Below are 26,300 nucleotides of genomic sequence, written 5' to 3' on the forward strand. Positions count from 1 at the left end.
CGGATGGGTACTGTAAATCTACAGTATCCATCCAACTTTTTCTTTTTCTAATGTATGGAACTCATCTGAATTTTTATAGAATTGCAGTGCCCATTTGATTTTTTATTTTTTTAATCTTTATTTGTTAATTTTTTTAATGTGATGCAGGAAAAAAGTAAAGAATAATGTGGACCCTATAGTAAAAGAGGTATATGTGGGTCCTATAAAAAAATAAATTGTTAATATGAAACTTATAATTAAAATTGAGTGAAACATTTTGTCTATTTTTATCTCAATTAATGATACTCTTCTTTTATTTTTTGAAACCTTTGTGAACATTCTTTAATATAAATAGTTATAAAATATAAGTATCTTTAATGCCATCAAATGCGTATTATAAATCTAAAGTACCCATCCACCCTTTTCCTTTTTTAATATACAGCACCAATCTAAATTTTTATAGATCTGCAATACCCATATGATTTTTTATTTGTTAATTTTTTAATATGATGCAATTCAAAAGCTAAAGGATACTGTGGGCTCTATAAAAAAGATGTGCGCGTGAGACCTACAAAAAAAATAATTGTTAATATGAAACTTATAATTAAAATTGAGTAATATATTTTGTCTTTTTTATCTTAATTAGTGATACTTTTTTTTTTTTGAAACTTATGTGAACATTTGTTAATATAGATAGTTATAAAATATAAGCCTCCTTTCTATTTTTTATTTTTTTTTTCATTCACCCAACCTTTAGTTAGTTGTTAAGTCATGTGTGTTGGATTAAAATATCCTTCTTTAAATATAGATGTTATTTAAAAATTATTTAAATTACCAAACAATTAATTTTTTATTATTTAAATGTATTTATTTTGTAACTTTTTAAAACATTAAATATATAAATTAGCCAAAAAATATTCAAACACACAGTTTACAAACTCAGCAAAAAATAAAATAAAATATTTTTTAATAATTTTGAATAGTTAAACCATCATAAATAAATTCAAAAGTTAAATGTGTCAAGAGTCAAGATTGATTATAAATTTTTTATATATTTAGATGTTTTAAACTCACATGAATTAAAAATTGAGGGAAGGTAATATTTTAATAAACTTGATTTTTAAAAAAATTAGAGTAATGTGATTTAAAAAAAATAGTGTGTCAGACTTACCATTAAAAAATGTGAATAGAGTCTACATTTATAAATTTTAAAAATTAAAACAAGATGTAAAAAATAATAAAATTTTATATTTTGAGAGATCATGTAGGATTTACAATAAAAATTGATGGGGTGTATAGGATACTTAGTAGAAACAATAACTGGTAGAGCAAAGAGAATACTATTACTAATGGTGAAAAAGTGAATGTGAAACCTATAATTTAATTAATAAATTTAAATTAGTAATTATTTTTAAGAAAATTGTTTTTTAAGAATTAGTTAATGGATGATTTTGTTGAGAAAAGTAAAAAAATTAACATAATTGTGGGATTTGATAAAAAAGTGAATATATGATCTATTGCTAAAAAATGTAGGTATGGGACCTATATTTAGAAATATTAGAAAGTTAGATAATGATAAATGATGCGCAAAGGAATTATCATCGGTACAAAATTGATTGTGTGACTTATAATTTAACTAGATTTGATACCTGTGCGATGTACGGAAATGTTAACCCTCGTTTTTTGTTTTAAAGTGAAAGATCTTATTTTAATGAATTCATTTTTTAAAAAATGAATAAATATGTTATAAGATTTTCCTTAATCCAAACAAGTCATACAAATTAATAGGAGTTAAATTACAAGTAAATATCAATTTGATAATTTTATAAAAATAATAGTTTATAGAAGGTGTGAAATAAAATTTTATATGTGGTTATAGATAAATAATTATAATGATAACAATTAACTGTATACCTTTATTTTCCTATAATATTTGTGATTGAAAATAGAAATAAATAATTTCTTGTTTTATCATAAAATTTGTTATCCTGTATATGATCATTATATAGGCAGAATTTTATTTCAATTTATGAATTTTTAAATCCATCTAAATTAAAATTCTAAAATATATAATAATAAAAAAATTTTAAAACATATATATTATTTTAGATTTTTTCCTTTAAATTATATGAACATCTTATTTTATTTTAGTATTAGCTATATATAACAATAGAAGGATAAAAATTAATCCCCATTGAGCGAGGAGGCCACATTTAATACTTGATTGTATCTTGAATAAAATTACTTCCAATACGAGAATATGATACTTTTAACAATGACAAATATTTAGATAAACTAGGTGCATCACATCATTTGTGGTTTATACAACTAAAATATTTCAAGTAATTTAAATTAAATCTTGTGTGATATTTTTTAATTAATTTATTTTTATAATAGAATGTACATTTAATTGGTTGCTTTTTCTTTCTCCATTATCATTAATATTAAAATTAATTTATATTAAATACCATCTAAATGTAATATTTTAATTGGATAGAGAATAAGTGATGTGGCATACCTGATCTACTTAATTATTTCTTGTTAGGAATAAAAAAAAAGATAACAATTTGTTTTATTCCTAGATAAGTTATTTTAAAATATGATATCATGTGCATATAAGAAATATAAAAAATTTTTATACATGACCCCCACACAAATTAAAATTCAAACAACATAGTCTAGTTAAACAAGTTATTACTTGAAAATATAAATAATCACTTATTTTATTTAAGGATTTCTTATCCTCTTGCCTATAAAAAATGTAAATAACAAAATTTTTTATGTGATTATCTAACTAAGTCAAATTTAAATATTGTTTAGCATAATTTAAAATAGCTCCTCTAAACATAATTTTTACATTTACACAATTTTTTATTATATAATTTTTTACCTCTTCATCAACTTATTTTATTATATAACTTGTCAATATATTAAAAACATGAATAGAATATTTTATAAACAAAATTTATTACCCTTACACTTTGTTATTAGAATTTAAAAATTTAAAAATTAAATTATAATGTACATAAACAAAAAATATGTTAAAATATTATCATTAAATATAGATTATAAATCATTCTATTTTATAATTTGTTACCTAATGTACATTTAAAAAATGATGATAAAATTTGCTTCGATAACAATTTAATCTTTCAAGATTGTCTCAATAACAATTTAGTTCCTTAAGTTGTGTCAATAACAATTTAATGCTTCAAGTTTATTGTTTGAAGAAAATGTGACATGCTATTAAAATTTGCTAACATGGATAAAAAAATATTGAACTAACAGCCATGTAAATTAATGATAAATTTAAATTGATTTGAAGGCAAATTTGTTTTCATTTACCCATATATAATATGTTATGTTATCAGAATACTTTATATGTTAGATTAATTTAAGGGTGAATTTTTATTTGAAAACCTAAAAGATTAAAGTAACAATTTTAAAAAAATGTAAGATATCAAATTAATAAAAGTTAAACTTAAGAAAATAAATCAATAATTGAGCAAATTTAAGGGATTTAAAGTTTTATTATCCCTTTAAAAATAAATTTATTCTAAAATTCATTACTCCATGGATATTAAATATATGAACACCAACTTATTCTAGTTTAAAATTTATTATACCGAATAACAAATTTAAAATACATCTTATGCATAAAAATAAGAAATTTATTTTATAAAAATTTGTTTTATTCTACAATTTATTTTCTTTGCATGTAGACCTAAATTTTAATGAATGTAGACTTGAATTTTTATAATTTGAAAAAATTAAATTTATAATTTTATTATAAGTTTTGAACTTACATTTTCATTATGAGTTTCACATTTAACATTTATAATAAAAAAGTAGATAGTATTGTATGATAAAATATGTTACAATAGTCCCATTTAATTAAAAAATTATTATCGTATTACATGTGATACTTATTAAGTGATAGAATTTATTTTAGTCATAAATTCAAATCTCATATATCTAACCAAATCACTGTAGTTCTATCATAATTTATTAATAAATTTGACTATATGTTTCCTCAATTTTTAAATATAAGAAAAATTTTCATATAGTTTGTTGTTATATTTCATAAGCAAAAAAATAATTTTCAAAAATTATTTATGACATATTTTTCTTAATTACTCTTCATTAAATGATGGTATCATTAAATTAGAAAAAAATAAAATTTTAATCACAAATATATCTTAATCTAAACTTCTCAATTTCAAATATAATTATTAGGATTAGCCAATTTTTTAAACCCTGTGATTATATATAAAAGTGGAATAAGTCAATTGATTTAAATAATAAAATATTTTATTTTATATAATTAATTATTTTATACATATACAAACTACAAGAAATAAATAATAAATCTCTTGCATTTATCAAAAAAATATTAGATCACATATATATTATTTTTCATGAGTCTTACGTTTATGAGCATTTTTTACTATGGGTCCCACTCTTTTTTATTTATATATTATATATAATTAATTATCTTATATACATACAAAATACAAGTAACAAATTATAAATCTCCTATATTTACAAAAACATATTAGATCTTATATATATTATTTTTTTATTACTCTCATATCTACAAACATTTTTTACTATGAGTCCAGCACTTATTTTTTTTATTATAAGTTCCATATAAACTCTTATTATAAAAAACTAAATAAAAAAAGGAAAAAAAACCGTAGCTCTGTGTTGATGAACAGTACTATAATATGCACTTTAAAATATACATGATAAAATTTACTTATATATAAAAGTGAAGCAGAATAAGTTAATTAATTTAAATAATAAAATATTTTATTTTATATTTATTATTTAAATTTATATATTGTATATAATTAATTATCTTATACATATATAAACTACAAGCAATAAATGATAAATCTCCTTCATTTATAAAAAAAATATATTAGATCTCATATGTATTATTTTTTTGAGTCTCATATCTACAAGCATTTTTTATTTTGGGTCCCACATTTATTTTTTAATTCATATGTTGTATATAATTAATTATCTTATATAAATGCGCACACAGAATTCAAGCAACAAATATTTTATTTTAAAATTTGTTATCATGAGTGCAATAAAATTTAAAACAGTGACAATATTTTATTGCAAATCCAACGCTTAACTTTTTTACAATTATATTCAGGGGTCGAATGTTCGCCATTATTTTTATAGTAAGTCTTAGTCCAACTTTTTTTTATGCTGATCCTGCATCACTCTTTTTATATATAGTTTTTCTGCCAAAAAAGAAAAAGCCCTGTTTATAAAAAAAATAAAAAAAGAGCCATTCATATACATGATATGTGTGTGTGTGTGTGTATTTATTGATATTGATCTATTGATGGTACTGATCGATCCATGGCATTGATTTTGCTGGGGAAAAAAAGATATTGATTTTGGCTGTGAAAACATATCCTTAAGTCAAATCCACTTTATAAGCAAGTTTAATTTAAGATAAAACAGCCCATTAGCTAGAAAAAAAAATCTTGTGCGTATAAAATATGAAGTAAATTTTTAAAAATTTAAAAATAAAACTGGTTTACATTAATATACAAAGAGTTTATTATTAAAAATTTAAAAATTTATAAGAAGTTTATCGTTAATATATAACAATATATTATTAAAAAATATAATAAATTAATCATAATATAAAATATAATAAATATTGATTTGTTTACTTAGTCTAGCCTTATGATATGAATTATATATGCAAAAGCGCTCTTAATTTTTTAGCTTAGTCAGCCTCCTTTTCAAACATACGATTATCTAAAATTACACTCAAAGACAATTATTTGTTAAAAGTCGCAGTAAAAACTTATTGAAATGCCTTCAAAGAAACAAGGTTTTATAAAAGTTATATTATCTTTTTATTTTGATCAGTTTTGACCCAACCTAATGGGTTTTCAAACACCCACTTTGTCCGCAGTTTAGTTTTCTTCAAATTCAAAACTAAGCTAAATCTTAAGGCCCGTTCATATTGATTCACGGCAAAATCCAATTCGAATAAATCAAACTCTTGAGATTTTGTAATAAGAATTTCGTGAAGCTTTGGCTCATAGACGTACTTTCCTCTTTTACTTGGACCCTGTGGGAAGAAACACGCAAGTTTTCTTTCCTCGTCTTATCCTTTTCTTTTTTAACCCTTGTGGCCGCCAAGCCAAGTATGTGCATGGTCTCCAGTCTGCGCACTATGAAAACGATTGTGAAGCCTGCTCGTGAGACACGGATGCGGTTGCCGTTCTACCTACTCCCTTCGTCTTTGTATATAAAAATTTTTTTAATTTTTAAATATAAAAGGTTGCCATTACCAACATGTTTTTTTAACTAAAGGGATTATTATACCCTTATTATATTAAAAAGAGAAAAAATAAATATTCTCACTAATTTATTTTAAAATCTTTTTATAACGATTAAGGATGAAACTGAAATGTTACGGTACTTTAAGTAGTTAATCAATTTTTATTAATTTACATGATTTTATTTAAAATATTTTATATATGAAGACCAAGGGGGTACAAATCTCGAGTAACTGGGATTCACTCCACGAAACATCATCACTGTCTTTATTTTTTGGCCCAAGAAACATCCTCATCATCTGAATCCCTTTGGTGACCAGTCAAATCTCATTTTTTCTGCACACCTTTTTGTTTTTCTCTTTTACTAAAGCAAACATAGTTCTAAACAAAAGATTGTGATGTTATTTTGGCGAATAATATTGAACTTTAAAATGTTAATTTAATATTTTTTAGGTTTTAAATTAATTATTCACAACTTTGCACAGTATAATCACTACAATATTTTTCTTATCTTGAAACACTTCAAAAGTATTGTTACAAGATTAAAAAATATTTCTTAAAGGAATAGGCAATAGTTTTCAAGTATTTTTAATTTGAGTATTACTAATTACTTTAGGTAACAGATTGTTTTTTTTTATCTTTAACCACTTCGTTTGAAAAATTGTTGCCCAAAACCATGAAATGTTGCTTATTACATAAAAAAAGCAACATTTAAAAATTATTGCAAAATATTTAAAAAGCCAAACATTAATATTTTCTTTCCCAGTTAAGATTTGAATCCTAAATCTCTTGAAAAAAAAAAAACTCTAATCATTCTTCTAAGCAGACTCGTTGATATTATAATGCAAAATATTACACACACACAATTGTTACATTAATTTTTTAATTTATCCAAATAATAAATTTAAAAATTAAGGAAATAAAAAAAGTATATATAAAAATTATACAAATAAATCAAAAATAAATTTTTATGCATAAAAAATAATAAGCAACAATTTTAAATATTGCCAGAAAAAAATTTATAGGTAACATTTTTATTTTTGTTGCTTATTATAATGAGGAACAGTTTTAAAATGTTGTCATTAAAGAACTTTTACAAGCAACATTTTTTATTTTTGCCTATTCAAAATTTTTATACATTTTTTAAATGTTGCCAAAAGTATATTGTTTAAAATAGGGAATTAATAGCAATATATAAAAACTGTTGCTTAAGACTATATTGAGCAACACTTTTAAAATTGTTGTAGATAAGATTATTGCTTAGAGAAAAAATGTTGTAGTGAATTTATGAATGTATTTATTCATAGTTTGCAACCAAATAATATTTTAGGATTTTCCTGTAACAAGATTGTTTCTAACAACAAAACCACAATTCCCCCATTTTTATTTTCATTCACAGTTTGTAGTTTGCACTTTTATTGAAAATTTTTAATTTAACGTGAGGCGCAGCAATGATGACATAATGTCTATAAATCTAAACAATCTGACTTGAGTTCTTAACCTGGCACAACTAGAAAGATTTAGTTAGATATCGATATTATAATTTTTGTATACAATATAAAATTTATGAGTATTCATGTTATTTATGATAACTTATTTTAAAAAAAATCAAATAAGCATTAACTAAATTTGAATTCATATTAATAGAAACTTTAAAATTTATAAAATTTACCATGTAATAAATAAGAAGGAAATGGGAAATAAATCCCTCTAAAATAAGAAAATAATAATTTGATCTTTTAAAATGTAATAATGCCTTTTAAGTTTTAAGAGATCTCATTGTTATTAAAATTTTTGATAAAATGACAAAAGTATCTTAATTTTAAAAAACAAAAAAAAAATTTTTGCTCATAATTTTAGGTTTGAAATTAAAAATTCTAATTTAGCAAATGACTAAAGTGATTTGAGTATTTATAACTTTTTCTTATCATTTTTTAAATTAATAAAAAAATAGTAAAGTTTTTTTTCACAAATTTAGTTTAAAAATTCATAATTTTGATTCAATAAATAATTAAAGTGATTTAGATATTTACAATTATATTTTATCATTTTTCTTTAATCAACAGAGTGCAACAAAACTTTATTCACTCACAACTTTAATTTTAGAATTCACAAATTTGGTTCAATAAAAAACTAAAATGGTTTGCATATTTACAACTCTTCCTCACCATTTTTTATTTTTTAAAATTAAATATTTTTTTATTTTGTAAAAAACTTTAATAATAATTTCATTTTTTAAAATTTACAAGCATTGTCACATTTTATAGAATTAAATTATTATTTTTTTCATTTAAAAAATTTATTTATCATTCTTCCGATGCTTCCCTGACTTCATTCGGAACTAGTAATTTTCACATCACCAAGCAAACGCGGCCGATTGGTTTGCGAGAGGATGGAGACGCAGCGAAGACCTTCCCCTCCCGCGCGAGAGAGACTAGTGGAGATGGTTGGCAAGTGCAAGTATTCGTGCCAGAGTGCTGGCGATACTCTCGCATGGATCCACGCCATCATCGACTTCATCGTCCCCTACATCTTCTTAATCAATGCCCATGTCGTCGACTTCTTCAAGGTTCATATCGATAACTCTTTCTTCTACAAACCTCTATTTGGATGCTGAGAAAATGTAGGAAACTGCATGATTTTAGGTATTAGGTCCATATAGAAACAAGCTCACATTTAGTATAGCCTAGTTGCTTGTGAAATTTTATGCTTTGGACGACTGATAATATGATCGATGTGAAAATAATAGCTACTGATGATAATAAAAAAAAGAAATCTATTGGTTGTGCTTAATTCATTTCATAGTAGGCAATATATACCGTTTTTATGCTCTAGTGTGATCAGAATATAATCTTCGTTGTTGTTTGGTTCTACGTTTTGCTTATAATATTACTTCAGGATAGACTCTGGGAGAATGTTGACGAGGAATGGATTGACTGCCTGCGCAGAGAATCTGTTGAAAATCTCCTCCTGATTCCTTCTGGAGTAATACAGGTATGTTCTTGTCACCTCGTTTCGTCTTGCCTCTTAAAAGCAACTTTCGGTTGGCTTACTCTTTGAACAATCTAATTGAGTGGAAAAAAGTCTATGCAATTTGATGTGAACTATATGAGAGGAGTAATTTTTCCCTACCTGTGAGTGAGAACCAAGCAACTATCATTCAAAAGACAGAGGGGAACTCCTCCATTTGTTGCTTCTCTTGTTTCGTAATTGTGTGGAGTGAGGTGGGTGATATAAAGCCTGCACTTCTGGCATTGTCTGTTGTCTTTATCAGGGGCATTTTATTTTAGTCTTATAAACCACTTAACTACAGAAGACCCTGTTTTAAAACTTACAGTGTCTGGCAATCACTTAAATTCGGGAATTAGTTCTTATATCACCACTTATTAAGTTAAAATTAGTTCAAACAATTTCCTATAAAAAATTTCTTATATTATATGACAACTTTTTGGTGAAACTAATATTTTTCTTGTTTCTCTCTTTCAGAAATCATTCACTTAAATATAATATGATGTCAAACTTATCTAAATTTGAATTTTGGACAAACCAAGCATAATTGGATATTGTTTCAAATAATATAGATTTGCAGAGTCAGTTTTAATTTAAATGTTTTTGAACCAGTTCTATTATTAGCCAATCTTTTTGATGCATTCATTAATTCGTCCATGCCTCCTTGGCAATTCAGTGAGCGTTGGGCTTGCCCTCCAAATCGGGAATAATATTATGGGTCCATTATAGAGGTCTGGGGAGTAGCAAGAAGTGAAAAGCTTTGTCTCACTGCGTTTATCTAATTGGATGAAAATGGTATAGATTTTAAACTGAAGCTCTTGTTCTTGCCACTTTCATGGGTTTAAATAATATAGGCAGCTTTTACATTATTCAGACGATCATTAGATATAGTTTCTCTTTGAAAGATATATGGCAAGAATTGTGGGCTTTATCGTGTTGATGTTTTCCTATTCTTGCATCTGTCCTGTCTTCTCTTTGCTTCTTTGGAAGGATGCCTTATACTCTGATTTTGCCATCTTAAATACAATGAACACAGGAGCACTGGCCTACTTCGTTGAAGGTTTTCATCCTAAAATTGCAGTCTATGGTGCTTCATCGAGAACAGGCAGACATGCAAGCAGTATATGATCTTCACCTGGGCATTTCCCTCTCGTTTCAATATTTGTGCTAGATCTTGTTTAAATTCGTCTTCTGAGAGTTTCCAAATGTGTACTCCTAGTTAATGATCTTATGTCTTGTTGCAGATATCACCTAGCATGCAGATGACTTCACTTAACAGTGTTCTTGCCCATGGAATGAATTTGAAGAAAAAACATGAAGTAGTTTACTCATTGATGCATTTCTGTTCTTTATGATTTCAGCAGATGTTGATGTGAAACATTGAGAATTTAGAATTCTTTTCTTCTTGAGCAGTGAATTTAGAAGCCTGGAACATTAATATGAATGGAAAATACATGTGCAGGTGGAAATTCTTTCTGCTGTTGTTAGTTCAATAGCAAACAGTGTGAGAGCTCATACCATCATTGATGTTGGTGCTGGTCAGGTGTGGTTTTAACTTCTTTTGCTTATGCTTCTACACATATTTCAGGAAACTGTTTTTAGTCTCATCAAGTTAGAGTCTTCTAGTATAACATTGGCCTTTATGACTAATTTGTCTTGGCCATCATATTAAATTTCAGATTGAGAGGTTCCTAAACCCTAGAAATACTGTATTCACCTAGCTATCTATGTCTCAAAGTCTTAGTTTAAAACTGCAAAATATTAAAGAGTCCAGTTCATGCCCTTGTAGTGTGGCTGGACTGCTCTATTGAACTATACAGTGCTGATGCAGGAGCACAAGATTCATACCTGCTGGGTGCGAGACATGGAAAACATTTTTAAAAGAGCATGTTCTTCCTTCTTATTAAATTGTCACTAAAGGGTGGGATTTCCTCTAGATTGCTTTCCCCATGGATGAGGTGCTTAAGTTTTGGATTGCTTGGAACGTGGATCAAAGCAACTTTCTTCTCTGAAAGCCCTAGGTTGTAGCAATAAATCCCATGAAATAGAAAATGAAAGTACATGTATTAGTTCAGTATAAAATAGCTTTCAATATATTCATAGCTGTGTGCATATCTTTCATTACTGTTGCTCTTTGCTTATCTATATTTTCATCATTCTGTTTTTTTATTCACCTTTTAGGGTTATCTTGCCCAAGTACTTTCCTTTCACTACCAGCATTCTGTTGTTGCAATTGATGCATGCTCACATCATGGAAGTGTTACTGATGCGCGAGCAGAACGAATTAAAAAGTACTATGCATCTCAGATGAGAAAATCTGGGTATGTGTTCCTTTATGTTTTTTCTGTAATGCTCTCTTATACTAGGAGTATCTAGTATGCTCTTAAAGATATATATATATATATATATATGCATATATGTAGCATCATCAGGAGGCAAGTGACTAGGAAAGAAGTGAACATTATGTATGTGAGGAATTTCTAGCTCATATGCTGTTTAAATTGGATTAGTCATCTCTTTTTTCTTTCTGGCATGGCAGTAGTTGCATGTAATAAGTTCGTATTTTTAGGAGTGAGTTAGTATAATGAAGACAACTTTAACCTTGTAATTCTTGCTCGAAGTTAATATTATAGAGCTTTTGATCTATAAAATGATGATTGCAATACTCTCTAATTGATTTTTGTGTTTATTTGTTCAAGATCAGGTATACGAGATTTGAAAGGACCAAAGACAATTACAAGTTGTGTATTGTCCACTGACATTTTGAAAGACTTGACTGAAATGTCTCTGCGTGGAGATGGTGATGACCAGTTGTTTAAGGGTAAAAATCATGCAGATAATGGGAAGCTCCATTGTCCCAAATATGGAAATGAAAGAACTTCATTGGTTCTTGCTGGGCTTCATGCCTGTGGTGACCTTTCAGTCACTATGCTGAAGTAAGTGCTACAAATTGGCTTGAAGCCTCTTTTGTTTCTTTCAAATATAAATTATATTAAACTGAAATTTCCTCAGTTTTTTAATTTCTATTACAACTAGAGGAAGGAGTTGAGAGAACTTTTCTCCAAAAAGTCATTTCATTCTTGATTAATATTTGATTCTTTTTAATGATCCTTACTCTGAACATTTATTTTTCTATAGCATTTCTTTATACTATCGAACTTCACTATTTGTTTTCTCTCCATGTACTAATGATTACCATTTAACAACCTGATTGGTAGTAACCGACATTGTTTCAGTGTTCTCATACGGACTGCGGAATTGTAATTCTTCCTGTTGTTTCATTTTTAGGACTTTTTTAGAGTGCAAAGAGATTACAGCTGTGGTGAGTATTGGCTGCTGTTACAACTTACTATCTGAAGAAAGGTTTACGGATGCTGGATCTCAGTGTGGGTATCCAATGAGTCATGCTCTAAGATCCATTGGCTCATCGCTTGGTAAAAGTGCACGCGATCTTGCTTGCCAGGTACAAAGACTATTTGCCAGTGTCCTCTTTCTACATTGTAGTAGCAGACATTGCAAAGTACCTAGCCAAAGTGAGGGAGGAAAGTAAAGATATATGGAAGCACTTATATTTGAAATAACATAGGCCAGAATGACCTTGATATATACAATGCAATGGTTGTTATAACTATCTTTTTGGTGACCTTTTTTGGAATTTAGTTTCTGTGAACTCATCTATTTATTTTCCAAAGATTAAAAGTCATTTTGATGAAACTTAATGAAGAATTTTGCAATGACCGTCCATCTACATAATTGGTTTCCACCAGAGTGCAGAGAGATGGAGGAGCCTGGAAATGGTCGCTGGCATTCATAACTTTGAGTTGCATGCTTTTCGTGCTGCTTTTCAAATGGTATAAAATTTTGGTTGCCTATTTTGTATAGCTCCCTTGATTTTTCTCCACCCTATTCTAAGTTTTGAAATATAAATAATATTGTTAACCATGTAGTTTTTTTTTTCTTCCCTGGTTGCGTTTCCTTCATCATCTCCTTATATAGTAGTGCTTCCATACACAAAAGTCATGAGAAGCTTTCATCTAAATTTTCTTGCTTGTAAATCCTAAACTTTTGCTGGAATAAGGTAGGATAAGTGTTATTCAAGTGCGCAGAAATCCATTAATATGATGTCTTATACTGGAAGATGTATACATATTTGATAGACATATGCTGTAATATAGACTTTCCCCTCATAGTACCTTGCTCGATACACATGGGTGAAGATGCGTGAATGATATAACTAGTATCCAAAATGCACTCTCCCTCCCTCAACTCTTTCTTGAAGTGCATGATGGGCCTTTTTTCCCACTTGTTTTTCAGTTTTGCATTTTGTGTTGCTTTTATCAAAGTGTTTCATGGATCAACACTTCATTGCGTATCAGAGAGTTGAAAAATGACAAAATAAAATAATATTGATGACAATTTTTTTACCACAATAACATTGATGACATGAAGAATATTTGACACTCGTTGTGCTTTAGTTTTGTCTGATACATTTTGCCTACATTGCTGATTATGGTGGTGTGTTTTTGTTGTGCAAAATTATTGAGTGATTATCCGATATCATCTCTCAATAGCGCTACAAAAGATTTCTATGTTGATTCACTACTCTTGTGTTCTCTTCCAAACCAGGAGATGATTCTTCCTTCTTTACTGGTTCTTTATAAACATTTCATTTTGTTCCTATGTCTTATATCCTCTGTTCTAATTTATATTACTTTGGTTCTGAAGGTTCTTTCTAAATATTATCCTGAAGCTATGATGAATACTCCATCAATTGGACGAAAAGGGAAAGCTTTACGTCGTCGACATCAGAGAAGAGTTGTTGAGTCTCAAAGGCATCTTCATGAAGTTACTTCATCACTGGCTATAAAACCAGCAGAATCAGAAACTGGTACTTTGAAATCTTGTCTTTTCAAGAGGTCTCAACTGGTATTTACAATTTGAAATCCTTTTTCGGCCTACATTTCATCTAATATTGAAGATTTTGGAATACTATAAATTTGAGAGGGAGAAGAGAGAGATAATCCTGAATTAAGTTGATACCACCTACTTTGTGTGTCCTTTGGCATTCTATGTATATGCTTAGTTATTGTAACTCCTACTGATTCTGGTGCTGTTTGGAGCATTTAAATCATGGATAAACAACGCCACATTTCTAAATGTTCTGCAGATGGGATTTTGGGCTCAGCATTGGAAATACAGGCCTTGCCATGTAAAGCTAGTTATAGTGAAAGAGCTGGATGTGAGCAGACCAAATTTGAGGATATATATTTGTTTTTCAAGGACTTCTGTGAATCTGGATTAGAACATCTTGGGATTAGGCCTTCACATAATATAGACTTTCAAGAGATATGGAAGGAAGCGGAGCCATTTACTGTATGTAAATTTATGCTGAATATCTTCTAATAAACCGTACTGTTGTCATTATGATGCATGTGGGGTTTATCCCTAGTTTGTGCAGGATTTGATTTTCCTATTAATGCTAATTGATTACAACTTGCTTGTTATTGTTTTTTAATTGTATTTGTCAAATTTGTTGATTTTATTCTAGATAGGATCTAAATTGAAGTTCATGATATTCTGTAGTCATAAAAATTGAGCTTCCTGGTCGTAAATACCCTTATCTTTTGATAAAAGGAAAGCATTTTTTTTTAAAAGGCTAAATTGTGAAGTTTGATGAAGTATTTTATTTATTCTTCGTTTTGTAATATCAGTGTTCGAAAGGTTGTTTAAGCTCTGAATGAAATTTCTTTGAGAAAGTAAGGAGAGATTTCAAACTCAATGTGGTGGGATTGGTAGGATCTGCCAGCATAGATGGGAAGATTTGAACTTAAAAACTTAGGTCCTGTGATAAATCATTGCCCAATTTATAGACATGGGGGGTTGCATGTAATATTAGTGGACAAAGCCAAATTATGAGATTGTGATGAGGGTGGTTGTATTAGCCATTTAGTCCTATGTTTGATGGCTATGCTGTTACCATTTCGAACACTAATGGTGATTGCTGGAGGAAGTCTGTGTTACATGTGTTCTTTAAGGAAAAAGGTTATGTACTGGATTTAAATAATTTGATAAAACTTTTCAACCTCCATGAAGTGTCATGGTGGTGATCCTCTTCCTGAGTCAAGATGGGAATCGGTTTGATTGATTTGATGTAAGAGCTTTAATTTTCTAGGGAGAGTATTTGGAATCCTGTTCTCGGAAATCTTTCTTTGTTCATCTTTATATCTGTGTTCTTGTACTTGACACATTGGATAAGTGTAGCAATAGGTAAAGGATTATGGTACATAGATGGCCTAGGGACTAAAGTGTAATTCTTATATTTTATCAAACACATGGTTGCACTGCTTGCTTATATTTTTATGTGGAATTCATTGCAACTTGCTGGTCTATAATCAAGAAAATGCCTTAGCTGTAGCAGTGTCTTTGAAGTTCAATGTAATTCTACCTTTATTCTGGCAAAAGTGAATGATCTGGTGCTAATTAGTTCAGCAACCGTGCACAGGATCTCATAGGACCTTATTGGTCTCTCAGAGCTGCTTTGGGGCCTCTTTTAGAAACCCTAATCCTTCTTGATAGACTACTGTTCCTCCAAGAGCAAGGTAGTGTTGTGGAAGCCTACCTAGTACCAATTTTTGATCCAAGCTTGTCACCTCGAAATGTGGCCATAATTGCAAAAAAGATTGGCATGGATTTGGAATCCTAATGTTACTAAAAGGTAATGTAGATTCCTCTCTGTTTGCTATTTACTTTTCTTATTTAATCACAGTTTCTCCCATTTCTTCTATCTAGTTTGTTTCACCTTCGGTTTCTTAAGCAGGATCTGTATAAGTTTATTTGCAAAAGTTTGGAGGGCGATTCATCTGCCTTGAAGCATAACTGACACCACCAGAAGGTTTTGAAATTAGCATTTATTTTTAGAATAGTTCTCAATATGAATCTTTTTTGTTGATTTTGTTTATTGACATGTTGGCATATCAATTGCATTGGACCAAAGAATATTTTTGTGGTGACCGCAAAAAGAAAGGGATTCTAAGCATGGTAGTTAAATTGTAATGTACATCACAGACCGGAAAGCATCTTTCTAAATTAGGAATCAGAAAATGTCAAATAAAAAATAGCTTGAAATATAACACGACATGTATGTCTGAATGTAATAAATCTAACCCAAAAATTAAGAAAAACTCTTAATTATACGTCATAGATAAGCTCATTGAATACCCAGTGTCTCGGCAGCTGAACTTTATCACTCAATCTTGCACGGGTCAGAACCCTTTGCATGCAGCCCACGCTGAACCTGTCAATCTGGTTCTGTCACCGAACAATAGACACACTAGATACTTTATTGAGTAGGATATACGACTCTGTTTTGGACTTAAACTGCCCATACTGGCTTGGGTTTCATAAATTAAAAAAAAAAAAAAACTAACAGAAGCCAGTTGGTACATGCCTGTTGCAACTCGAAATGATGGTTTAACTCTTTTAGCCACTATATTGTGTAGTTTCAATTGAAGTTACTCTATCAAGTTGGTAAAAGAAAAAGCAAAGCACGATAAAACAATGCTGTATCTGATGAACTTCAATTTTACTTCTCAATTTCAGATTGGAAATTGTCTCCTCAGGATTCTTAAATATTCCCTCGAAAAGTTAAGAGAGCCAAAAAGCCAGAGAGAATGAGAGGAAATGGAATAAATCAAGGACCATCTTGACAGAATTAGGTAATAAAAGGATTTTGCTCTGAATAAAAGAAGTTTTAACCAGAAAAAATTAAGATCTTATGTAAGCTGCGGCTATCTATTCCCTCTTCCTAATTTGTTTTGGTTTTCTTGCCATGATCAATTAAGTGGTCATTTCTGGATTCTACCTGACACTGGATCAAGTTTATATTTACATACTCTAAATCTAGGTGTTCTTCCAGAAAACGTAATGCAATGATGGAAGAATCCCTGGTCCGTTGATTAGTCTTTTCACAGAAGGAATCAGGACTAGACTTTAACAATGAATGGTTCCAATCCCGTGAGTCATAATTCTGAGGGTTTGTCATTGCTGCATGGATTCCAGGAGTGCAAATGAGGGACACATTAGTATTTGTTTTTGGAAGAATCTGTTTTGACTTCTGATAGAAAACAATACATGGTTCTATTTGTTCAAATTGGAGTCCTTTAATTAATTCTGAATATTGTAGCCTTTCATTCTCTTTTCTACTCTTATAAAGTGATTTCAAAGATTGAGGTTTTATGCATGACTTTGTGTTCATGCTTGTATATTTAGAGATTATGGTTTCATGTCCTATGAAGGAGTTGAATTTTCTACCAGATTGAATGGAAAATTTTATTTCAGAAGTGGTGGACCTATCTGTTTATTTGTCACGTATTAATGTGATTAAGAGTTGTATGACTTTATTCCTGAGTTCATAATGCTTTTATAATAAAAAGACTTGACTCGAGCACTCCTTATACTTTGGGATGGGTTGCCTCTTGCCATAGAGTATATTCCTTTTGGATCTTATCTATTATACTGATACAGAAGGAGATATTTAAGTAAATTAACCCATAGCTGGCTATTATAACTGCATACAGGTGGCGCATGAAGGATGTAGTGAGTGGGATGCCAGGGAGGCTGTAATGACGTAATCATTTAAAATTTCCTTTAGGTATTTAATCAACCTGTTTTCTTAGTTCTTATCATGATTTTAGGACAAAGGCAAATTTGTTCGCATTTCATTTGTTAAGCTTCGATCAGGTTGCGGATATACTTGTGCTTCAATTGTCCAACTGAATTAGGAAAATCTAGTTTGATTATCCGTTTTGGTTTATTGAGCTTGTAGTATCTCTATCATAAGTGGCACTTCCAGAGGAGGCGAGAACTTCTCTTTTGTCAAGATTCAATAGTGGTTGTACTGTTTGAAAGGTAATCGAAGACTAGGACCTCAGATTAGCAAGCTGTGTTTTGGCTTTGCACTAAGTTTAAAGTTTAAACGTCTCAGGCGTGTATGGCTTAGTTACAAATGGCAGTCCCGCAAGGCTTTCTACGTGTCCCTGGTTGAAATAACTTTGTCGTTTTTGACTTTACTGAATATGCTTTATTTCTTCCATTATATGTTGTTGTTAGCAAGAAAAATGCCATGAGAGGTAGCCATCACCATAAAGAGAAATGGCTGGCTGATTTTATATGATACACAGTTACACACATCTCATCCGGAACTAACTTCACTTTAGTGGTTTCAGATAGGCACAAGATCACTCTCATGAATTAGTCAAAAGTTTGATCGTGCAGCCATCTTTGATTGTTACAGGGACAATGGATTCAGGGAGGGCAGTCACTAGTGTCCTCCTAGACTTTTCAAAACAAAGGAGGGAATAAATTTTTGTCGATTGGAAAATTTGCATATCCAAGGCCATGTTCTTATCGTTTCCAAGGTAATTGGGCACCATCCTTCTCCATATATGGACTTCATGTCGTAACCTCTAATGATTACTATTCTTTTTCTTGGTTGGCTATTCAAATACTGCATTGACCGACTCTAGATTACTTTGAAATTAAATTATCATAGGACTTTAGCGTGTCTTTTACTGATGCCTCTGTCGCATTCTAAACTCTGCTTCTAGGAATTTTTCTTTTCTTGGGCCGAGAGATTATAATAATAATACTAATATTATTATTATTATTATTATTTATTTTTCACTTGATAGCTGCTTTTTTGGAAATAGTATGTCGATGAATTAATAAATAGTTCGATTACTCTCTCTTGTTAACAAAGAAATTAGATGGCATAAACTTTTTTCCTTGAAGAAAAAACGGAAAAGCACATGGCAATGGTGTGGAGCTTTACATAGCAGACTTTATGCAAAGTACTCATCTCTCTGCAATCTATCTCATTGGTGTGCTTGATAGAAAATGACTCATTTTCTTCATTCCGTTAATTATTTATTGTTATTTTTTCTACTAAGAGATAAAAAAATATATTTTTATTCACAGAACATTTTTATTCTGCATATAAAATTAAATGTCCGCTTAATCTATGGTGAATTCTTGTTAGAGGACAAAATATTATTTGGACCCACCCACCGCATGTCTGTGGTACTTTTGTCCCCACTTTCCAGTTTCAGTTTGACCGCAGACTCCATTTTTTGAGGGAGTTACATTGAATCAAAGAGTCGTGTGGAAACGAGGATGTGATCCAATCCACCCATCGGTGTCATTCGGTGAGGTTCATAGTTTCGTTCTATATGCTTTGATTTTGTGTCTATCATAACGTTTCTACCTTATTAGCCAAATGTTATCTAGTCTTATTAACTAAAAATTATAAATGCTATTTACAAATGAGAACTGAGCACTAAATAAATATGGATTACACTGCAAATTTATCTTGATAGTTTTTCGCTAGATACAACTAGTATTGTTTACTTTTAATTGGTGCAATATTACTCCATAAGTATAAAAAATGGTGCAATTTTGCTTTAAAGTAAAGTTTAACTAGCATTGATTGTTAATTGAAAATTTTGACTAGAATTAAAGAGTAGTTTTGCCTTGGAAGTTTTTATAAAAGAGCTATCGGTATTCTAAACTTTCTATTAAAGCAATGTTTTTGAGTTATTAATTTTCAAATTAGAAGAAAATTATAACAACCCATTATCATTGTTACAAATGATTCATATTTTTAGATTTTGAGATGAAGTTTTATCCTAAGTTGCTTTGATGCAAAATGAATTTTTCCTTGAGCGCTTTACAGACTTTTTCTTGAAGTTTAGTCTTTTGCCCATAAACAAGTCTTGGCTTGCACATGTTTAAATACAAACTTGTTTAGACTTATTTGCAGGCAACATAGACTGCTTGGATTTGAATTTGGAGGCATTCAATTCTATTCAACCTAAATTCTTTTTTTGATTTGAAAGTTGATAATCAAAAATCATTATGCCATTTAAAAGTTTAGATTACAAATTACTCATTCATACAAATTTTTGAGGCAAAATTTCCTTTTAACACTCAAAATAATAATTAACATTGGTGAAGTGTTATTTTAGGGAGACATTGCATCATTTTTTTTTTAAAACATCTGATATAACATTGCACTAATCAGAAGTTAAGAATACTCATTGCATCTAGCAGAAAAATTTTCAGGACAAGTTTGCCCTTAAACGCAATAAATATTATAGAAAATTTCACTGCATTTGCTATTTTTTGTTAAAAGGATATGACAAGAAAAATTTTATTTGAACTTGAAACCTCTCTGTTTATCATGCAGTCCTATTATACTGATTACGATTTTATTTTGAAGTGTCTCTTTAGTCTTTTATATCTTAATTATTAATGTGACATCCCTTAAAATTGTTTTCCCGTATTGCATGAAATTCGAAGAATGACTTGTATTAATTATGTATTTTCTTATTCATATTAATAATTTAATCTCACATTAAATATTTATTAACTTATTCCTTCATAAAGTGTTATAAATCAGGGAAAATCACTTTTAGGTCCTACCCAAGAAATTTAAATAAATAAAAATCTTATGAAATCAAATTAGTCTAAAGTCTTATGTTCTATATTCAAGTTGTCAATTTGTTACGTATACTAAAATTTGTCTGTTAGTTGAATTATTCAAAGGACAATTGAGCGGCAATAATCAATAATTATTCAGCAAAAATTGATAAATTGAATAAAGAATATGGGATTTTAGAGTAATTTTGAGATTTCATAAAAAAAATTGTATTTAAATTTCTTTTGTGGGGATGTGAGAGTGATTTTTCCTATCAATTGTAGTTTTTTTGAAAAATTTATTCATAAGAAATTAAAAATACTTATATATAAAAGACCAAATACGATGATGTGGATACACGGTAGATATTTACTTTTACTTTTTCTTTTTCTTTCTTTCTTTCTTCTTTCTTCTTTCTTTTTTTTTTTGGGAACTTCTATTGGTGCAAGATTCCCAACAAGTACTTTCACATACTATGTGGCCTAATGGGAAGGGAGGGGAAGAGGAGAAATTTTTAGGGAGAATGAGAGGCTCCTAGGAGATGAATTAATTTAAATAAGATTTCAATTGTCATACTTTAAAATTTACAAATTCGACTTTCAATTTTATAATTTCATTAAGATAAATTTGTAACTTGCGTTCTAAATTTTAACTTAGTTGAAGAATAGACAAATTCATTTTTTCTATTAAAATTTAAAATACAAGCTGTAAATTCATTTCAACAAAATTGCAAAATTAAGAGATGAACTTATAAATTTTGAGTTTGATATTTAAAATTTAATTTGAATTAATTGGTCCTTTAGTAATGTATATATCATTCTCCCAAACATATATTTTCTTTAGTTTGGTTCGATTGAAGGGGGAATAGAGGGGTTTTGGTTCTCTCTCAAAATCGTCCATCCCTCCCTCCTGTATTCTCAAACCAAAAGTTGCAAAAGATTCTAGAGATGGTTCGACAAGATGGATGTGTGACAATTTTAATTAAAGACTGGGATGCAATTTAACAACATATCAAAGTAGAGAAATAGCCTTGCATTTTCTGAAACCCGCCAGCTATATGTTCTTCTATAAATTGTATAGCTACTTCTTTTGACTAAATTCCTGGCCAAATTTCATTTGAAGAACCCAAACTTGATAAAGATGATATTAAAAGATTCCGAAAATCAAAATGTTTTTAAAGACTAATGCTTTTCAAATCTGTCTGAAAATTTTTAATTTACTTTTCTTGATGTGATAATGTCATTTTAATTTATTTTTACTTCAATTTTTTTTTTGAAAAAAATAACCATTGAAGCTTTTAATTGTCATTGTCGCTAAATTTTATGAGCATTTTTTCATAGAACTTTTTATCGATCTACAATACCTCTATCTTTCATCAAACTTTAAATGAAGTGCTTTAGCAGATCTCAATCCCAAAGAACCCTGTTCCTCTTTTTTCACATTCTGGCAAGCCCCGAAACATCAAATGAAAATCGATTGATAATGTAGTTTTCCAACCTTTTTTGCCACCTCTATCTTGCATGAATACCAAATTCCATGATATATTTGCTCTTGACCAATGATGATTTCATGCTTTGGTTTCTTTTCATTTCTTTTCCTTTTGTTTTTGGGTGGGGGAGACTTGGTCACTACATTGATTTAAAATGGACAAAGTATGCCAGATTAAGGTCCATTTTCTAAGATACTAGAAAGATTTTTTTTAAGTGTCAATATAATTGTAGTCCAATGGTTAAAAAAAATAATATAGTCATGGTCTTAGAATAAAAATTTTTAAGCCATTGAGAAAAAATGTTTCAAAGAGAACAACAGTTTTAAGAGGGTAAAAGGGCAAAAATGTTTAAGAATTTTTTTGCTAGAAGTGTCTGGCATCATTAAGTTAATAAAGGTGCAAAGGTATTCATGAACTTGTTTTAATGAGGGCATCTTTTCTTGAACTCTTAAATTTGATTAAAATCTGTTAACATTGACCATTAAAAAAAAAAAAAGAAAGAAAGAAAAAGAGAACAAACATAAGATGCAAAGATATTCAATTTTTCTTCAAAAACTTTTGATGTCCTTAAATCGACAATATTCTTTAGGCATTCATTAACTTTATAAAAGAAGTTATTTTTTAGAGTCAGTAATTCAAGTGTAATGAGTTTATTTGAGCTGGGCATACTTGAATCCGACTTAAAATACCTAAGCATTTACAAAACATTATATAATCAAGTCTGGCTTTTAAATCTTAGGCTTCTAGATTTATTTAGGTTGGTCCAAATATTTGAATTGTTAAATATTGATTTATTTTTTTTCCTTTTTTGGGGTAAATTTTATTTTTTATATAAAAAGATTTATTCTTTTCTAATTTTAATTTTAATTAATTAATAATAAACAAGAATTCAGGTATTTGGCTAAGCCTATTTAGGTTTGAGTTTAGTTCGAATTTCTTTTGACTTATTTAAGTGGCCCAAATAAACATAAAGTAAAGAATTTTTTTTTAATAATTAAAGTAAAGAAAATTTTTTAAACTCTCAAATTGGAACATAAGATTTTTTGAGCTTATTTGAATTGAGTCATTGAGTTCAGTTCAAATTATCGATTTTGATCTTTTTCAATTCATTAAAATAAATTGACATTGACCATTAAGTTTTAAGAATAAAACTTAACAGGTTGAAAAACGTTGATTTATTTTATAAAGTTAATAGATATTCATGTAATATTGTTGATTTATAAATACCATAAACTATTAGAAAAAAAAATTGTGAATATTTTTGCATTTTATGTTTACTTCTTTTTTAATGATTTGGGAAGGGATGCTCTTGTTAAAAAAAAAAAAAATTCATAGATACTCTTGCACCTTTGTTAATTTAATAATGCTGGATGCTCTTGCCAAAAGAGTTTTGAATGTATTTTTACCCTCTAACCTAGTTTTAGAATTACTCTCTCCCACACCTGAAAAGACTCTCTCTCTTACTTGATAACCAAGGCAAGAATTTGCTGATAAACTTGGTAGTTTAAAGTTAACTTCTATTCATCTAATTCTGAATTTCCAGCTTTGGAATTTTCAATGTCCCAAAATATTTTTTGAGATAATGTTTGGCACACTATCAATTTAATCTAGTTTCTTAAATGTCACCAGATGTTTGTGTTTGATATGCACAATGATTGACATCATACATTAGGTAGCACTTATCTATTATGAAAATATTGCATAACTGTTTTTCTTATATAGAATCCTAATTGAGTTTTTTTATTTTTTTTGAAAAAATTCTCTGCATGTTAATATATTCATTAAAAAGAATTGATAACATATTGGGGGAAAAAAAGATAACATATGCCTAACAGCTTTTGTATCCTGAGATCCTAGTAGGATCTAAGATAGCAAGAAAATTATGCCAAACGCATTCTAAACTACTTAAGAAAATGGCACCGGCCACAATACCCTATGCATGAAGATCCCCACCGAAATTTGACACCTAAAAAGGGGGATCTTCCATTTAGTATTTTACCAAACCACAAACTATGAGATGGTCAAATTCGCCGCCACTTGTTTTTTCTGCCTAGCACCTCATCAGTGTTTTCTAAACCAAGGTAATTTCTTTGCAATGCATGATTAGAAATATAAAATATTTACTATATCTGAATCATTATTTAATACTCCCTCCATTACTCAATACAAGTCATTTTTAAATAACACAAACTAAGAACAGTTTATGTTTTAAAAATATTTTTCTCCTTCCAAACATGCCTTAGTATTGTTTGCCCTCATGATGTTATAATCCACCAAAGGTGCTACTCCCTCTGTCCCTGCTCCCACTTATAAATCCTGATTTATCTAAACATGGATACTTAGACAACACTGAAGATTATTTGATGTATAAAAAATTATTTATTCTTTCTAATTTTGCATCCATTAAATGTCATCACTTTTCAACTTTAATTAAATGCTAAATATATTGTTAATCTTGGAAACTTATTAGGATTTTTTTTTTCGAAAATGAATCATTAATTACTCAGAATTCTACAAGATGACTTACATTATGGGGAAAAAATCTTTTAAAATATAACTTAAATTTTGTAACAGAGAGGAGTAGCAAGTATTTTGTTGTTATTAATTTTTACCCCCCCAAAAAAAAAAACACACACACACACGCACACACACACACACGACATAGCATATCTAAAAAGTTACAGTTTTTCTTTATTCCCTTTCCTTTTTCATTTCATTCTATCATACAAACCCAATGACCCCTTAAATCCTGAGCATTGCCCACTACATGCCCTTTGCGATCCCAAAGCACCATTTCACTCCACCCCCGAAACCAAGATGTGCTTTTTAGGGGGGAGGGGGAATCTTTTTCGACCTCTGTTATCATATGATCGACCGGTACCCCTATTTACTTCTTGACTTGAGTTAATATCTATCCGTGGATTCAATTCCCCTTCGCTGAAGGTTTGAATATTGAAATAATGTGTTACGGGAAGATTGTCAATGAAGATGACTTAGAGAGAGAAGAGAAAGGTTGCATTGACAAATAAATTCACGTGTGGACTCAACCCATCTCCCCAATTTGCTCCTCCTAATTCCATGTCAAATGATAGACTTTGAGAAACATCAACTTTTCATTTGGATTTGGATCCCACCTAACTTCGGATTATTGTCTAAATGTTTTTTTTTTTTTAATATGCTTAAATCTTTTTCCCCCTTTTTGGCCGCCTCGACTTCCTTCCTGGAAAGGTTTTTCTGCGGGTTCAAGTCCCTAATGTTGCAGAATCCTTAATCATTGCATTCAAGTTTATTTGTTCCTTGAGTCATTTTTTATCAGATATTGAGACTTTTTTGTTTGGGATATTATAATGATAGTTTCAAACCAATTCCAAATCACTCACGTGGTAGGATTTTCGGTATCAATTTGATGAAAAGGTCACAAAAATGGCTCTGACTTTCCTGGTTTGAACGACTGAATTTATGAAGTTACTCAAAGTTATTGTCAAGCCTCAAGCTAAGCTGATCATGGGGTGTGATCATCAGTATAATACGTGTTACTTATTACTCCTTACTCTCATATTTTAAGAATAAAACTAATTAAATACACTTTTTAATTTTACTTTTTCAAAACAAAAATATAAAACTTTAAAAAAAATGCTCATTTAATACTCCATTTGTTAAATAATATTTTCTCCATATCAAATTATAAGACATTTTTAGACAAAATTTTACAAATCAATAAATCTCATTAAATACAATTAACAACTTTATTTTTTCAAATAAAAATATAAACTTTTAAAAATGTTTATCATTTAATATATTGAAAAGAAAAAGAACAGCAATTAATTATAGAAAGAGAAGGTAATATTAAAATTGATGTATTTATTAAAATTTTAATTTATTCAAAGTGTTTTTATATTTTGAGACGGTAAAATTTTTTTAAAAATATTCTATAATTTGGGATAGATGAAATATTAAAGAGAGAATATATGAGAAGGGCAATATTAAAAAATATTATTAATAAAACTTGATTTTGTTAAAGTATCTTATATTT

General features: G+C 29.1%; 1 protein-coding gene across 16 annotated transcripts; it reads left to right on the forward strand.

Annotated features, from left to right (window-relative positions):
• Positions 1-8,646: 8,646 nt before the first annotated feature.
• Positions 8,647-18,972, forward strand: LOC129315874 (uncharacterized). 16 transcript variants are annotated; one of them, XR_008594624.1, is made up of 15 exons: positions 8,647-8,865; positions 9,195-9,290; positions 10,342-10,425; positions 10,550-10,624; positions 10,768-10,848; positions 11,487-11,626; positions 12,005-12,241; positions 12,594-12,768; positions 13,073-13,156; positions 14,031-14,193; positions 14,473-14,678; positions 15,808-16,020; positions 16,123-17,020; positions 17,882-17,955; positions 18,598-18,972. XR_008594624.1 is itself a non-coding variant. In XM_054960003.1 (13 exons), exons 1-12 carry the CDS (start codon positions 8,689-8,691, stop codon positions 16,006-16,008), a joined length of 1,719 nt encoding a protein of 572 aa, XP_054815978.1. In that variant the 5' UTR covers positions 8,647-8,688; the 3' UTR covers positions 16,009-16,020; positions 16,123-18,972. The 16 variants fall into 16 exon arrangements, 3 of the variants coding, with proteins under 3 accessions (XP_054815978.1, XP_054815979.1, XP_054815980.1); XR_008594618.1 differs by having other exon boundaries at positions 16,123-16,197; positions 16,905-17,020; positions 17,221-18,972; XR_008594620.1 differs by having other exon boundaries at positions 16,123-16,197; positions 16,905-17,020; positions 17,882-18,972.
• Positions 18,973-26,300: the final 7,328 nt, after the last annotated feature.

The sequence above is a fragment of the Prosopis cineraria genome, unplaced genomic scaffold, assembly GCF_029017545.1.
Source record: "Prosopis cineraria cultivar Desert tree isolate PC_DT_omini unplaced genomic scaffold, ASM2901754v1 PC7, whole genome shotgun sequence".
In the NCBI taxonomy this organism is placed as follows: domain Eukaryota; kingdom Viridiplantae; phylum Streptophyta; class Magnoliopsida; order Fabales; family Fabaceae; genus Prosopis; species Prosopis cineraria.